The sequence below is a fragment of the Protomyctophum parallelum genome (genome assembly GCF_964188405.1).
Source record: "Protomyctophum parallelum genome assembly, chromosome: 10".
NCBI lineage: Eukaryota > Metazoa > Chordata > Actinopteri > Myctophiformes > Myctophidae > Protomyctophum > Protomyctophum parallelum.
In genome coordinates, this window is record NC_139704.1 from 35,898,381 (window position 1) to 35,914,191 (window position 15,811).

General features: G+C 44.1%; 1 protein-coding gene across 1 annotated transcript in view; it reads left to right on the forward strand.

Moving 5' to 3' along the window:
• Positions 1-15,811, forward strand: part of camkmt (calmodulin-lysine N-methyltransferase) — a 137,605-nt gene that overhangs the window by 2,021 nt on the left and 119,773 nt on the right. The window contains exons 2-3 of the mRNA XM_083774758.1: positions 968-1,146; positions 4,589-4,653. Of these exons, the coding sequence (XP_083630884.1) occupies positions 968-1,146; positions 4,589-4,653 (244 nt within the window). The remainder of the gene's footprint in view (positions 1-967; positions 1,147-4,588; positions 4,654-15,811) is intronic.

A 15,811-nucleotide genomic window follows, 5' to 3' on the forward strand; every position in this document is an offset into this window, starting at 1 on the left:
TGTCTAACGGTCTGTGTCTCTCCCCGTCTGTCTAACGGTCTGTGTCTCTCCCCGTCTGTCTATCGGTCAGTGTCTCTCCCTGTCTGTCTATCGGTCAGTGTCTCTCCCTGTCTGTCTATCGGTCAGTGTCTCTCCCCGTCTGTCTATCGGTCTGTGTCTCTCCCCGTCTGTCTATCGGTCAGTGTCTCTCCCCGTCTGTCTAACGGTCTGTGTCTCTCCCCGTCTGTCTAACGGTCTGTGTCTCTCCCCGTCTGTCTAACGGTCTGTGTCTCTCCCTGTCTGTCTAACGGTATGTGTCTCTCCCTGTCTGTCTATCGGTCTGTGTCTCTCCCCGTCTGTCTATCGGTCTGTGTCTCTCCCTGTCTGTCTATCGGTCTGTGTCTCTCCCCGTCTGTCTATCGGTCTGTGTCTCTCCCTGTCTGTCTATCGGTCTGTGTCTCTCCCTGTCTGTCTATCGGTCTGTGTCTCTCCCTGTCTGTCTATCGGTCTGTGTCTCTCCCTGTCTGTCTATCGGTCTGTGTCTCTCCCTGTCTGTCTGTCTTGTCTGAGCCAACATATTCTCATGCCCTACTCATTATATTTCGCCACTTTGCCAAATGTAGGCTAATGTAGCACGTTTGGTGTTGCTGGTGCCAAGGATGGCCTTTATCTTACCATATCTATAAGTATGGAATTATCATAACTGATTCACATATTGGTAAAAATGCAACTCGGATAGCTCTGTTTGCAGAATTGGGCTTCAGTTGTGTACAAGTGCGGCATAAGGGCCGATTCATACTCCTATTTTACCGCTGTTTTGGCGCTGTAGTGTCGAAAGGATTTCGGCTCGTCAGAAATTTTCAGTTAGTATGAATATGTATGAATCGGCCCTGAGCCAAGCCCTGAGCCAAGCGATCGGATTGGCCACGACGGGTGGTGTGCCTGCATTGTTTGTCAGTGTTCCATCCCACTTCTCTCTCTTCCTCAGGTGTTGCGTAAGAAGCAGGTGGACAATCCAGAGATCAAGCAGGTGTCCGTCCGCAGGTTTTCCTCCTTTAACCTTTTCACAAGGTCAAGGGTCGTGACCAAATACCCCTGTGAGCCCTCGGATGGTCAATGGGTGGAGTACCAAAGTGTCTCCTTTCCCGAGTACAGTGCATTCCTCAGGTACACACACACACACACACACACACACACACACACACACACACACACACATACACACACACACACACACACACACACACACGTTTCTCTAGGTGGACTGCTAAAGAAACTCAAACTTTATTAAGAGAGTGTAGATATTCCCCTTTTTCCACATGCTACTTTTTCCCATATTGGTTGTCTATGGTGTGGTATACAAAAATTGCCATAACCATAATGTTCTCTAGACTCTTATACCCCCTATTCTAAGAATATTATTGTCAAATCCACACAAAAAAAATTTAGTCAATTCAGGCGCCACTTTGGTCTCAGTCCTTCTTCGACCCAATAGCAGCAAACCCTTTATTGAATAAAATAAAGTGGATGTGATAAAGTTTATCACATCCATCTGAGTGATAATGCCTTATTGCCTTCTCTTTATGGTCATCACTTGGTATTACGAATCTCAGGGATCTGTATATTGGTATATTGTATTTGCCTCCTTTCAACAGCTATCTGAAAAATATTCCCTTTCAAATAAACATTTCTTATATATTTTCAATAGGCGATATTGATCCCCTGTGTGATAGGTGTCGCTCTGCCCCTGCCACGTATATACATGTGTTTTGGTCATGCCCTTCTTTACGTAGGTATTGGACTGAGATCTTTGATACCATTTGAACCAAATGTAATGACGGCTATTTTTGGAATTTCTCCCCCTACTCTATTACTGGCAAAATACAAAGCTCATTTGGTGGCCTTTACCACTCTCTTAGCTAGGCATCTCATTCTGATTAAATGGAAGTCCTCTGCTCCCCCAACCCATCTTCACTGGATTAGAGATGTACTCCACTTTTATTAAATTAGAAAAAAATGTGATGTACCCTGAGAGGCTCGGTATCCAAATGTGAGGACACATGGGGCCCCTTCCTCGCACTAGTAAATGACTTGCAGTTTCCAAGCTATTCCAGATTGAATGAGTTTAAACCAGGGGGGCAGTCAGCCAGATATTTCGTGAAGCCTCATTTGAAATCGGTAGTTCATATAATGGCCTGTTGTGGCGCTGGACTGGACCCAAAAAGCCCCATAGCTCCATAGAGGCCCATGTATTTTGGCCCAACTTCACCTAGTGTCACGTCCTGTCCTAGGACGTACCACGCCTGGACCGCCGTCCCTACCTTTGCCCCTCTGTTGCCTCCCTTTCCCTGGCTGATTGTGAGACTGTGTCCACCTGTGCTTCTAAGCTGAAGAGACTTTTGTTAATGAGCATGGAGGTATATTAGGGACTCTGTGTTATTGGTTAGGTTGCTCAATTATAACACTGTGTGCCCAAGAGTGGGTCTTTCTGTTATGTATGCCCTGGGAGGGTTTTCTAAGGTCACATTCTCACCTAATACTTCGGTAGACTCAGATCCGTATGGGCGGGGAATTGAGGTTCTTGCATATTTAACTGGCTGCGGTTTGCCTTCACACTGTCATTCGCAGCAATTGGAAACGCAGCAGGGGGGACCTTTATCAATGTGTTCCATTCATAAACTATAGCCTACACAGACACAGTGAAATCTATGGTGATAAAATTACACTCATAACGTGCATGTGTCGTGCCGCCTGGGACCCCCCCCCCTCTCTCTCTCTCTCTCTACGCACGCAGCCGCCACACACTGTTCTTTTGGGCATGGAGGCACAGCGCTGCATGAGCGCACTGATATAACTCCCCAGTCCCACACAGTGACAGCACTCCATGTTTACGGCACGCACAGACAGACAGACAGAATATTATGTAGGCTATAATACACTGCAGTGTTTTTATGTGTTTTCTTAAGCAATTGATTAATGTAGCCTACACGTCCTCATTTCGATCAGGGCTTCAGTCTCCTTATTCGACCACGTCTATCCACAGTAACGGGACATCTTTGCGCTGCGTAAAATATGCCTTAACCGTCTCCAACTGTGTTCAGCTCCTCACCCGCCACATTATGTTTGCTTCATTTCCTTTATTTACTGCGGATTGCATTCACACCTGCACCGAATCGTAGTCAAGTGCGATTCGAAGCGAAGCGAAACCCACGTTTTTGGACGGAGTAAAATGCGGTTATTTGCTGCGCATTAGGATTCGAATGAGCCTTCACACCTGCCAAACGAAGCGCACTTTCTGACAATGCGCAGCAGGATTCGTTTTAATCGCAGCAAAGCTCTCTGGTATGAATGCGACCTAAGTTACAAATAAAAGTGCTTGAGTGCAAGACGTTGTTGCCTGGATTTCTGCATACGGGTCCAAATACAGAGGTGTTCCTGACACCTAGACTGTATTACCTTAATAAACATGGTCATGAATACTTTCTTCTTCCAGTCACTAGTTTAAAGTCTCATTTCTAATGTCATAATATTCTTTTTGGAAAATTATGGTCCCATTAATTAAAAAAATGACCATAAAGAAAAAAAAACATCGCGTATGTTCTGAGGGGCGTGGCTACCGTTACAGTCTATGATCGGGATTCCCCTCCCACTCGAGTCAAAATAAAAACCAACGGAGAAGAAGGGGGGGTAAGTCCCGCCTCGTTGTCTGGGCAGCCAATGGCCAGCTGGTCCAAAACGGAGCCAGCCAATGGCCAGCTGGTACCAAACGGATCTAGAAAGATGGCGACTTACAGTGCAGGAATAACAGGCTTCATTTTACGTCCATGTTAGACCCGGCGAACGCTTTGTCCATATTTTTTACAGTCTATGGTTTAAACCTGAATCTGAGCATGCTAGACGTGATCTCCGACGCAGCTGGGTTGTCCAGTATATTTATTATTAGGAACCATGTGTGGATGCACTGCCACGTCCATTATGTTCTGGAGGGGTGACCAATGACCATGCCATGTTGTGTCTTGTCTAGTCGTTTGTCTTGTTTTTGTTTGCAACTGTCAGTGTCACTTCCCTGTTAGTATAGGACTATACAATTTATTTTTCTTTTATGCTACCACAATATTTTGCATAATGGTGGTTATGACATTTATATGTACATGTTATCTTTTTGGTATGTCCCGCATGGGTGTGTCACATATATTGTTATATTATCTGATTCACTGTATACCCTGAAATCTTGAATAAAAAAAGAAAAAAAAAAGAAATCCACAATGTTTCTGGCAGAGCAGACCTCTCATTCTGTGGACATTAATGATCAAATGAATAGAGAAAACACAAATAAATAGTATGTCATGACATAAATTATGGGTGACTGGCTCCCAGGCTAATAACTGTATTGTAGATCAAGCCAATGCAAAGACTGAGGGTCATATCTGGATGTACAGTACTGGCTACGTGAGACTATAATTTCTAGTATTCTTCCTGGCTATGGTAGCATCCTCTGTGTTATCCTTAATAGCCTAAATGTCTGACTGTACCTCGTGCTGTTTAACTTTCTGTCTAATAAAGTATTCAATCAATCAATAAATCAATCAATCATTTGTGCGTCTTTCAGAGACAACCTGGGGCCTCTCAGGGTGGACGACGTCCTCACCAGCTTTGATAACACCGGCAACGTCTGTGAGTACATAAAGTTTGACCTTTTTATTATCTCTACCAGGCAGGCAGAGATATTGCAATTGCTTTTGTATGTACCTGTGTGTCTATTGGCTGCTAATCCCGCAAACTAATGTGCTGCCAAGCAAGGCCGATCCCAGAATATTTGTCAAATTGGTCAATGGCAACTACATCAGATTTGTGAATGAATAATCGCAGAGCAAACGTGTCTCCAGGGCTATGGGATCCCATGAGGCTTTGGACCAGAACTAGCCAATTGGGTGCACGCTGTCTGTTCAGGGTATGAGATCTAAACTCCCAGCCAATTACAATGCTCCTGCCCCTCCGGTTCTGGTGGAGTTTAAAGAACCGCCTTTCACTCCCCGGGCGCCCAGGGGTTGCCCCCACGCGGTAACTGTCATTTCTCGACCGTGTCGGACGCAGGGCGGCTCGTCGGCAACCTGGGCGCGTTCCTGCGGGTCTGGAAGTTCCGGGGACCCCCACACAGAGTTTTACCACTCAGTTCACACGGGTGTGATTCTTTTTGAGTGGTGCAACCACTCCAAGGAACAGCAATGTCCGTGTTCACTGTTCACCTATGTGTTCACCTATGTGTTCATTAATGAGCACCAGTATAATGAGTACCAGTAGGGGCGCTGTTGTGCAGAAACAGAGAGAGGGATAGTGCTGCACTGTTGGCTGCTAATGAGAGAGAGAGAGAGAGAGAGAGAGAGAGAGGAGGAGGGGGGGGGGGGGAGTGAGAGAGAGAGGGGAGTTGCACCACTCGGTTCACACAGGTGTGATTTTTTTAATAGTTTGTAGCTGGAATCTGATCGTAACCTTTTTCTGTTATTATACTATAGATTTATTTTGGTTAATTGGTAATTAAAGGAGGCAAGGAGCTGTAAGTGCTAAAAGCGGTATTCTCATGATAATATAATACATGATCAGCATACCACCACCATAATAACTGCTACACTTCAGTACCAGAGGTTTCATATTTATCAGTTTATTAAAATGTATAGTGTTCCAGTTCCAATTTTGTCTTCACTTTCACTTGTGTATCCTGTATCGTATCCTGACCTGTATGAGTTCTCTCTCCTGATTGGATGAAATTGTTATCGCGACCTGAAAATGCATTCACTACATTCAATCAGAATTTAGAACCATTGGAAAAAAACATCAACCATAGAATTATTGGTTTGGCCCACTCTTTGGAAACAAACCAAATCCACTTGCACCCTGCATGGACGTGGTCCTTTCCCCTTTAGTTATAGACCCTTTGTCTGGCACTCGTTCTTGGCAAAGGTCATAGGTGGTCTTTAACCAACCAGATGACTCCGTGTAAGTCATGGGTCAGAGGCGAAGGCCATGGCTAGGGGCTGTCCATGGCATGAACTCTGATTAAGGCGTACAGGTCACGGCTTCACAGCAGCAGACCTCTCTGCATCCCACTGGAAGGGATTAACCCCCCCTTCTACATGAGGACAGACCAGAAAGAATCCATCTATTTTTGAGGGGTGCTATAGTAGCCCCTCCTTAAAACCATTTAGGCCTGACGTCGAAATTCAAAAAAAGTCTTCTGAAATGTTCAATATGTTCAATTTTCAAAGATTTGTGCCGCATTTTCACGAATTTTCAAAAATAGCAGACCTACGAGCTTGTAGCGCGCCAACTTGTAGATCTGCTATTTTTCAATAGCTAAAGAATAACGTAATGCTTGAAACACCAAAAGGGGTTCCCGCCCCGAAATGGGATATACGGCTATAGTGTAGACTCTGTCCTAACACAATGCCATTGACAATGAATGGAGAATTTACGTCATATGTTGTCTGAGCAAATTGGCCTGTCGGTATGTCTTGCCGGTATGTCGGTGGAAACCCTTGGCTAATAAGGGAACCACCATTCTTGGTGACGTTAACTAAGTTAACGTCTGTTAAGTATGTTTCAAGGTTGGTATATAAGGTCATATGATTAGAGCGCCCCTCACTTCACACAGGTGTGATCTTTGTTTTTTACATTTAGAGATCTGAGGAAAAGGGAGAGAGAGAGGGTGTTGTGTGTTCTCTCTCTGGGACAAGTGGAGCTCTCCATGTTCAGATACTGTGTACAGTATATATTCTCCCAATCCCATCTCTCCCCCAACATCTCTTTTTTTCTTCTTATTTTCACAACCCGCTCACTTCCTCCATCCTCCTCCCCCTCTCTCTCACCGGCTCCGTCTCCTCCTCTCTTCCACCCCTCCATTACCCCACTTCTCTCAGCTGGAGGTGTGCATGGCCAGATGGGTAACTGAGTTCCTGACCTGGCCAGTGGATTAGCACAGCTGGAGGAGAGAGAGAGGGAAGGGTTAGGGGAGGAGAGAATAGAAGAGACATTGCTGGTGTGTGTGTGGAGAGAGAGAGAGAGAGAGAGAGAGAGAGGAGAGTCACTGGAGTGGTGCAAGGGGAACACCTTCCTCAGACAATGAGCCAGTCACCTCCCTCCCTCTCTCCCTGTGTCTCTCTGTCGTCTCTGTCAGAGACTTTGGGGGGAGAGATTTGGGGCAAGTAATGCGTGAGATCAATTAGGATTGGTTGAGAGGAGGCTTTGAAAGCCCCAGAGGTGACCCTGTCAGAGCCCTGGGGTATGTAGGAGGGGGAACGGAGAGAAAGAAACCCTCTGGGCGTGCACGCGCGCACACACACACACACACACACACACACACACACACACACACACACACACACACACACACACACACACACGAGTGCACACACACAATATCACATCCCGACACCCACCTTTTTGACCATCTTTGTAATCGCCCCCACCCCTGAGGTGTGGACAAGTCCAAATCCTAGGGGTCCTTGTCCTCCTGAATAGCAGGCTAAAACGCCTGGCTAGGATTAGCCCACCGCCTCCAAAATGTGTGGACTCAGCTTAAAACCGATGCCCCCCCCCCTTCAAAATCATGACCCACTCCCCGGGCTATTTTGTTTTGCCACATCCCCACTCCCCGTATTTGAACAATACCCTGTTTCTTAAGTTGACGATAAGCTAGAGTCAATGGTTTTTTTTGACGTTTTTTTGCCAATGTTGTCAGTCAGGAAGATGTTTTTAGAAAACAAACGTGTCCACTTCTGCAAATGTGTATACCAAATACTAAAGGCTTAGTTACTGCCATGCATCTCCACTTCAAAAATAATATAGGTGTTTATCTCAAGTGTGGTGACTCAGTCACACATTCGTGTGCAGCATTGATCAGAGACATAATTCCATTTGGAATACTTTGTTCTACACTTCTTATAAACTACACTTGTTTTGTCTTGTGTAGACGTAACCACTTTATAGACACTTTAGAGATACTTTATTACACGACAAAGAATGAAGTCAAATTTGAATGCTATGTTTTCAGCGTTGATTTGAATTAGAACAACTGGGGTTTCCATTCAGACAATAACACGCGGTGGGCTTGATTACTGTGCACTTTGTGAACCCTGACCCGCCGACCTCGCTGGTTCTAAGCTGACCATGGCTGCTTGTCATCGGAGGGCTGTTTTGCAAGGCTGTTGTTTAGGGTTTTAGAGGTGCTTGTTTCCTGCCTTGGATTAAGATTTTTGGACACAATTCACAATACCGGGCCCTCCAGGCTGACTAAAGAACACATCAGGTCGTGCGTGCGTGCGTGTGTGCGTGCGTGTGTGTGTGTGTGTGTGTGTGTGTGTGTGTGTGTGTGTGTGTGTGTGTGAGGGTTTAGGCTTATGACTTGTTGACATTTGAAGGGTTTTAATATGAGCTTGTTGGGGTGTCCGGTCACCACTACGGGGTTCAAGCAAAGGCTACTGGTATGGTGTCTCTCTCTCTCAATCCCTGGAACAGTCCCATATTGCTAGCTTCAGCTGATGCGTCGTTATCGTACGAGAGTCATCAGATAGTCCAATAAACAGGCTGTAAACATAAGTCATGGAATCATAAGAACTGGCATATTTTATTGCTTATCCCAAAATGAATGGTCATGTGATATGCAATATGAACAGCAAAGACACATGAAAGCAAATACGACCTGTTACATCACAAATCAGATTCGATCATAATCAGTCCGTGGGTCGGGGCGCCCCTTGAAGCGCAGGCCAGAGGGTTTTCTGTCCTGGAGAATTCTGACGTGTCTCTACTTTTCCAGACACTATATAGAAATCTTTCTGTCTCTCTTGTGACCTTGCTTGAGCACAGCTAGGGTGCACAGTACTCTTATAAGTAATGGTAACTGCTTAAAAGGTCTACTTTATCCCAGCAATGTGCAGTGTACCTCATGTCGACTCCGAGGAATGCTTTCTATGTGGCTATGGGGGGGGGTTCAGAGTAAAACGGCCATGTTTTCCCGCCACCCCAGAGCTCCTATTTTGAAGGAATAAAAACGGCCATGTTTTCCCGCCTCCCCAGAGCTCCTATTTTGAAGGAATCCCGCGAATGATTGTGTTAATCACCTCTATCAGAGACTTCTTTACTGTGTGTGTGTGTGTGTGTGTGTGTGTGTGTGTGTGTGTGTGTGTGTGTGTGTGTGTGTGTGTGTGTGTGTGTGTCTGTGTCTGTGTCTGTGTGCGCGTGCATCTAGTGCGTGTATGGCTCAGTGACAGACATTTCCGCGCATATATTCACCTGTTTGCTCTGTGGCCCCTTTTCCACTGGTGTTGAACCAGTTGAACCAACCACCTAATGTTGAACCAGTTCAGAGTGTTTCACTGAAAATGAATTGGTTCAGAACCCTAAATGTTGGTTCGGAACTGGAACCAAAAAATGGCCAGCTGTGAAAGCATCAAGGTTCCAATCATCTAGAATGGAACCAGTTCTAGAACCAAAGTGGTGGAAAAGGGTGTGTGTATACATATAATGCGCATTGTGTTTGTATGTATGTGAGCACCGTGCACGTGTTCATATGTGTTTTATTTTTAATAGAGCCTCCCTGTAGCTTCCCCTTGTGCCAAGCCTTTAGTGGAGCCCTGTTTGCATAATTATGCAAATTATTCTGTGCCATAGTGCTAATTAGCCTTTGTTAGACAATAGCGCTAGACCAGAGGCTGGCAGTCGCACGCACGCACGCACGCATGCACGCACGCACGCACGCACGCACGCACTTCGCACACGTGAATTGTGTATTGTGTATAGGCTATACACAATCAGAGAGACGGACTAATAGACTGTTGTTGTTAAGAAGAACAGTGCTGTTTACATTTCTTTCTCAATTAAGTGAATTATATAAATACACAAAAACATGAGTGATGATGTGTCCTTCTATGTGTCCTATGTCACAAACCTGAACCTTTTGGCCTAAAAGTTGCCGTATCAGAGTCCCGGGGGCCTTTGTCTGGAAGCATACCACAAATGTCCACAGTTTATATGGTATAGCAGAATGGATTTAGGCAGCTGTATACCAGATTGTCTTCATGAGAAAAACTATTTAGATGTGATGAAAATGGGCATGGTTTTCGTGGCTGTGCGTTTTGATGGAAAGGCCAATGGCTGATAAATAAAAGGCAGGAACGGGTACAGGCTTTAGTTCCGACACTATTATTTGTCCGACAGTCATTAGACGACAACCTATACCTCAAACCCTAACCTAACCATAACCGCAAGCACGGGATCAGCGCATGTTCCAGACTGTTGTTCCCGCATGTCGGACTAATGCTCCATCGGATTCCGGCAGGAGGCAGGAACACATTTGAGGCTCATTGTCTTTCCTGTGCATGTATCCTCTTTAGTAAAAAAATATGTACTAGTAGGAGATGAGAGTATTTTGTAGCCTGGCATGGCCAGACTAATATACCTGCTGCTATTTCCTTTTTAGCTCTGGCACATTTGTGTTTTCCAGTCTAGGTATTATGGGGGTATTATTAATATATTTCCTCTATCATTGTCCAATATAAATTTCTGAATTTTTTTTGTTGATATGGAACAGATGGAATGACTCAGGTTTATTAATAGTAGTCTCCTCCTGCTGGTTTCTTTGGGGTGAGCACAGTAAATAAATACGCCTGATGGTTGGTGTCTTGTATTCCACACTGAGAGGAGGAACGATATAGTAACTGCATCGAAAAAACCCATTTTAATTTCAAGAATCGAGGTATATCGAAATGAAAACGGCAACATTGACTATGCATCGAATCGTATATCGTTTTGCAATGCAAATAATCGGTATCGAATTGTTTTGCTATGCAAATAATTGATTGTATCGATGCTACATTTTTGTGCGTGGTATTTAGCAATTTTTAGGAGAAAGAATTTAAAGAGGGGTTTAATTACTTAGCTTAAAATAATGCCAATGCATTTTAAATAGTTACTGTGTCAATTTCAAATCATTGAATCGTATCGTATCGCCATAATGAACCAATATCGTCCATGTATCGTATCGTCAGCCATGTATCCTGATACTGTACGTATCGTATCGCTGTTAAAATGTATCGTTACACGCCTAGAACAAGCACACTATTTGCTCAACCGTGTAATTGCATAGCTTTTCTTTTATACCTTCAGAAATCTTTGCTATTTCTGTGGGTTGTTTACTATCTTACTGGAGCAGCGTACAGTAGATTGAAATGCCACCCTTGCAGAGTTCATTCAGCTATGTGATGCCACAGCGATGGTCTTTCACTCTGTAATTTAACTAATTGTGTGCGTTTGTGTGCGTTTGTGTGCGTGTGTGTGTGTGTGTGTGTGTGTGTGTGTGTGTGTGTGTGTGTGTGTGTGTGTGTGTGTGTGTGTGTGTGTGTGTGTGTGCGCGCGCTAGAGTAATGGGTGATTGGATGTACATAAGACGTAAGTGGCTTCAGGGCACATTGGAGGAGTTACTGCTTGACTTAATAGAAAGTAATTGTTGTTCACCTCCTGTCACCTTCATATGTGCACTGGTGGTGGTGGTGTGTGTGTGTGTGTGTGTGTGTGTGTGTGTGTGTGTGTGTGTGAACGAACTTGCCCACGAGCTATGAAGTATCACAGGGGTGAGAGACACTTCCAGACACTCGGAAAGTAAACACTAGTCTCCACAATGTAAAAATCTCAGTTCTAAATTTAACTCTGAGAGTACAAATAGAACACCGGTCCGTTTTGGTTCCATTTGGACACACTCAAACACTGAGGATTTTACTGTGCCCTCTGCACTCGGGACAATTTGACGCTAATGCACAGTCAGACACACACACACACACACACACACACACACACACACACACACACACACACACACACACACACACACACACACACACACACACGCATACTACACACATGCACAATTGCACATTCACATTCACATTGCATGCACTCCAGGCTTTCCCTGCACTAAAGCGCCATTATGACCGAGCACAACAGGGACATGAGCTGCTGGCTGTACCCTATCCTTTGCCTATGGAGTCCTGGCTCTATTATATACCGCAGTTAATTACGGTAGTGAGTGTGCACATGAATGTGAGTGTTTGTGCATGTGTGTTTGTGTGTGTGTGTGTGTGTGTGTGTGCGCTCACGTGCATGCGCGTGCTATTAGCAGTAAGCGGTGGGATTAAGTTCAGGAAATGAGTGGAGCGTTAGTCGGGGGCTCCTCTGCATTGTCACCAGCGCTAATACTCAGCTAATTACAAAGACATACTTTAACAGCAAGATCAACTCCCCTGTGCCTCCCCGGCTCGCTCACTCCCTTTCTTAACCCCACCCTGGAATTAAGGGGATGAAATGAAAGAGGGAGAGCAAAAAGAAAGAGTAATAACAGGTCTCGAGCCTCCCCAAAAGCTCAGCGTCCCTCTGGACGGTTACAATTATTGGATTTTTCTCCATTTAAGACACCTGACCCCACTGCACCTTTCCCCATCATGTCCCCTAAGGTGGCTAAGCCCGGCTCCAGCGACCGCTTCTGTAATACGCACGCACCACACGCACGCACGCACACACACACACACACGCACGCACACTACACAAACTACACACTACTAACAACACTTCTTATGGGCGCTTGGAATGTCCTGTCACATAACGCAGGTTCATAAACAAGAATTATGATTTCCTTACACCCTGTGATACTGTTGGCATGGATGTTTGTTAACATGCAGAAGATGTCTATGTGTTCAGTGAAAGAAAACAAAAGTGGAGAATGTTTTTTTTATTTTATATCTGAGCTTGATGCAGTCAAATGACCGTGTGTGCACTGCATGCACACGGCGTTGCCTATGTGTGTGTTGCTCGTACGTGAGTATGGTTTGTGTGCATCCATTAGAGAGCTAAGTGATTAGTACATTGTAGTTAATTAGGTCCTCTTCCCTCTTGAGCTTGTGAAGTGCACCACTGTGTATTCCCAATGACACACACACACACACACACACACACACACACACACACACACACACACACACACACACACACACACACACACACACACACACACACACACACACACACACACACACACACACACACACAGAGAGAGAGAGACTGTGTATATGTGTTGTCAGGCCAACAGCAGCATGGAATGGTTTTATGTATGTATGTGTGTGTGTGTGTGTGTGTTTGTGTGTGTCTGATGTTTTACAACAAATAGATGATTCATGTGATTAGTGAGTAGGTTGGAGAGTCGAACCGCTAAATGGCTATATATGTGCGTCTGTGATGGCTCCACTCCAAATGTTCATTATCTGTGTGTGTGTGTGTGTGTGTGTGTGTGTGTGTGTGTGTGTGTGCGTGAACATTTTTTGAGAAGATGAGTCCATGTTATGGACAGTATATCCACATATTTGCTCAAATGTTTGATACATAATCATGATATAGATGTGTATATAATATCGTGCGCATGTGTGTTGATGCATGTTCAGTTCAGTTCAGTTTATTTTCGGAAGGAGAACATACATTCATACATTGCACACAGTTTACATCATTTTCTTTTTTTTTTCTTTTCTAATTTTTTTTTTTTTTTTTTTTATAGTGTCCATAGGTCATGTCCTGTCCGTTCCGAAAAAGGGTTAGGGAGAAGCCATAGGCTTGTCGGGCCCTACCCCTGGAGTCCATTTGTGCAGTCCATGTAGCAGACCGTGTCTGCTTACACAGTGCATACATACATTCATGCTGTCCTTATGTATGTACATTTATCTACACACATTCATATATATATATATATATATATATATATATATATATATACACATATACATATACATGTGAGGATGGAGGCGAGTGTGAGTGTGCATGAATATATATGTATATATGCCTGTATGTGTGTGTGTATATACATACATATATACAGTACATATGTGTGTGTGTATATATATTGTTTATTTAAATTATTTACGTTAAACTGTTTTAAAATAATTTCCAAATACACTTCCCACATCTGTCTAACTACATTGAACAAAGAGAAAGATTGATTGGGTGCCGTAGCTGGCACATATTTGTCTGTCAACATGTCTTTGACATGGCCACTAATGTGTTTGCTAGTGAGCTAAAGAGCCATTAACTCGCCTACATCATGCGGCGTTGCGCGCAAACTGCTACAGTCTTGTTCAAACTGTCAATCTCCCTCTTGTTTCCAGACTCCCCAAAATGGCCCCACAGGGGCCCACTAGCTGTCAGCCAGACTGTTAGCACCAACAGTGCCCGGACCCGCTAAACGATGAAGCATGTGCTGACGCTATAATGGGAGCGCTAAATGCTAATGCAAGCTAGCGCGGGCCTCAGAGGGAAATGGCTAACTGATTTGTCCAAGTGGTCCTCTGAGAGACCGGGAGCACTAATCGCTAACAAGCTGTAGCATCTCTCAGGGACATTATGGGCTACAGGGAGTGACGCTTCTGATTCACAACTGCTTTAATTTCTATTTTTAGAGCATGACCGAGAGGCGAAAACACTCAGAAACACGTTTTGAACATTTTCGGAAGATTAGGCTGAAAACTAAAAAATAAGAATTAAAATAAAATATATGTGGAGCCCACTTGTTAGAGAAACATTTAAGTAGGCCTAAACTAATTATAGATAAAACAAATATTTGTTATGTATTTAAAGGGCTTCAATATATTTTATTGGCTCACCTTTGCACTTTCTCCTCTACACGCACACACGCAGAATGCACGCACGCACGCACGCACGCACATACCTGTACACACTCAAACTGGCAGACTTATGTTTGGTTCCTGCTATCAGTCTGTCCACAGCAGGCCATGGTGCGGTGGGCCTTTGTGCTTGTCCAGTCAGGCTGACATTTTCTCTCTCTTCTTTCAAGAGTTGAGGCAAGTTGTAAAGAAAAGGTGGGGATAGAGAGAGGGAGAAGAGATATTAGATGGGTGCAGCGTCGTGGCTGTAGGCGGTACAGATCCCCCAGGGCTATAGAATGTAACACAGAAGTATAAGTTCCAGGTAAGCAGATACTGCGAGCAAAAAAATTAAACAAAAAGAGAAGACTTTGAGGGTGACATGTTGAACTGTCTTTAAACATTTCCCTGGAACTGTCTTTGAAGCCAGACTGGAATAACTGGAGTGATTGAAGTTGCATTTGATTTTGGTAAGGCATTGTACCATCATCACTAGTCTGAGGATCTGTTACCATCATCTTACACAACTTAAAATGATGATAAAGTAATAGTCCAGCACATACTGTACATCCTAGGCCTGACGTAAAAAACAAAACAAAAAAAACGTTCGCTCTGAAAGAATATATATTTAAAGATTTGTGCCGCATTTTTACGATTTAAAAAAAATAGCAGACTCAGTGGCGTGCTATGAGCTTGTAGATCTGCTATTTTTCAATAGCTAAAGTATAACATAATGCTTAGTTAAAACACCAAAAGGGGTTCCCGTCCAGAATGGGTTAAATAAATACACAAACGTATGGATACAACGCTGGTACAAAGCTTATTTCGTCCATTGCCACAATGTAAAAAAAAATTGTTGCCATAATGATAAAATACACATTATTAATCAAGTCGATCATTTTATAATATTCGATACATTTTTGCACCCCAAAATATGGTGAGACGGAGAGGACAACTCTCGTTCTTTCTCACCTATACAACAGAGGAGAAAGCTATCGCTAATTTATACTTTGCCCAAATTAATACATTTGGTGGAAAATCTGTTATTTTCAAATTAGCTATACGCAGATTTAGCATTTCTTGGACGGACGTAGATGTTTGTCCGCAGGTCCTCCTGTTGACTCACAGGACTCACACACACA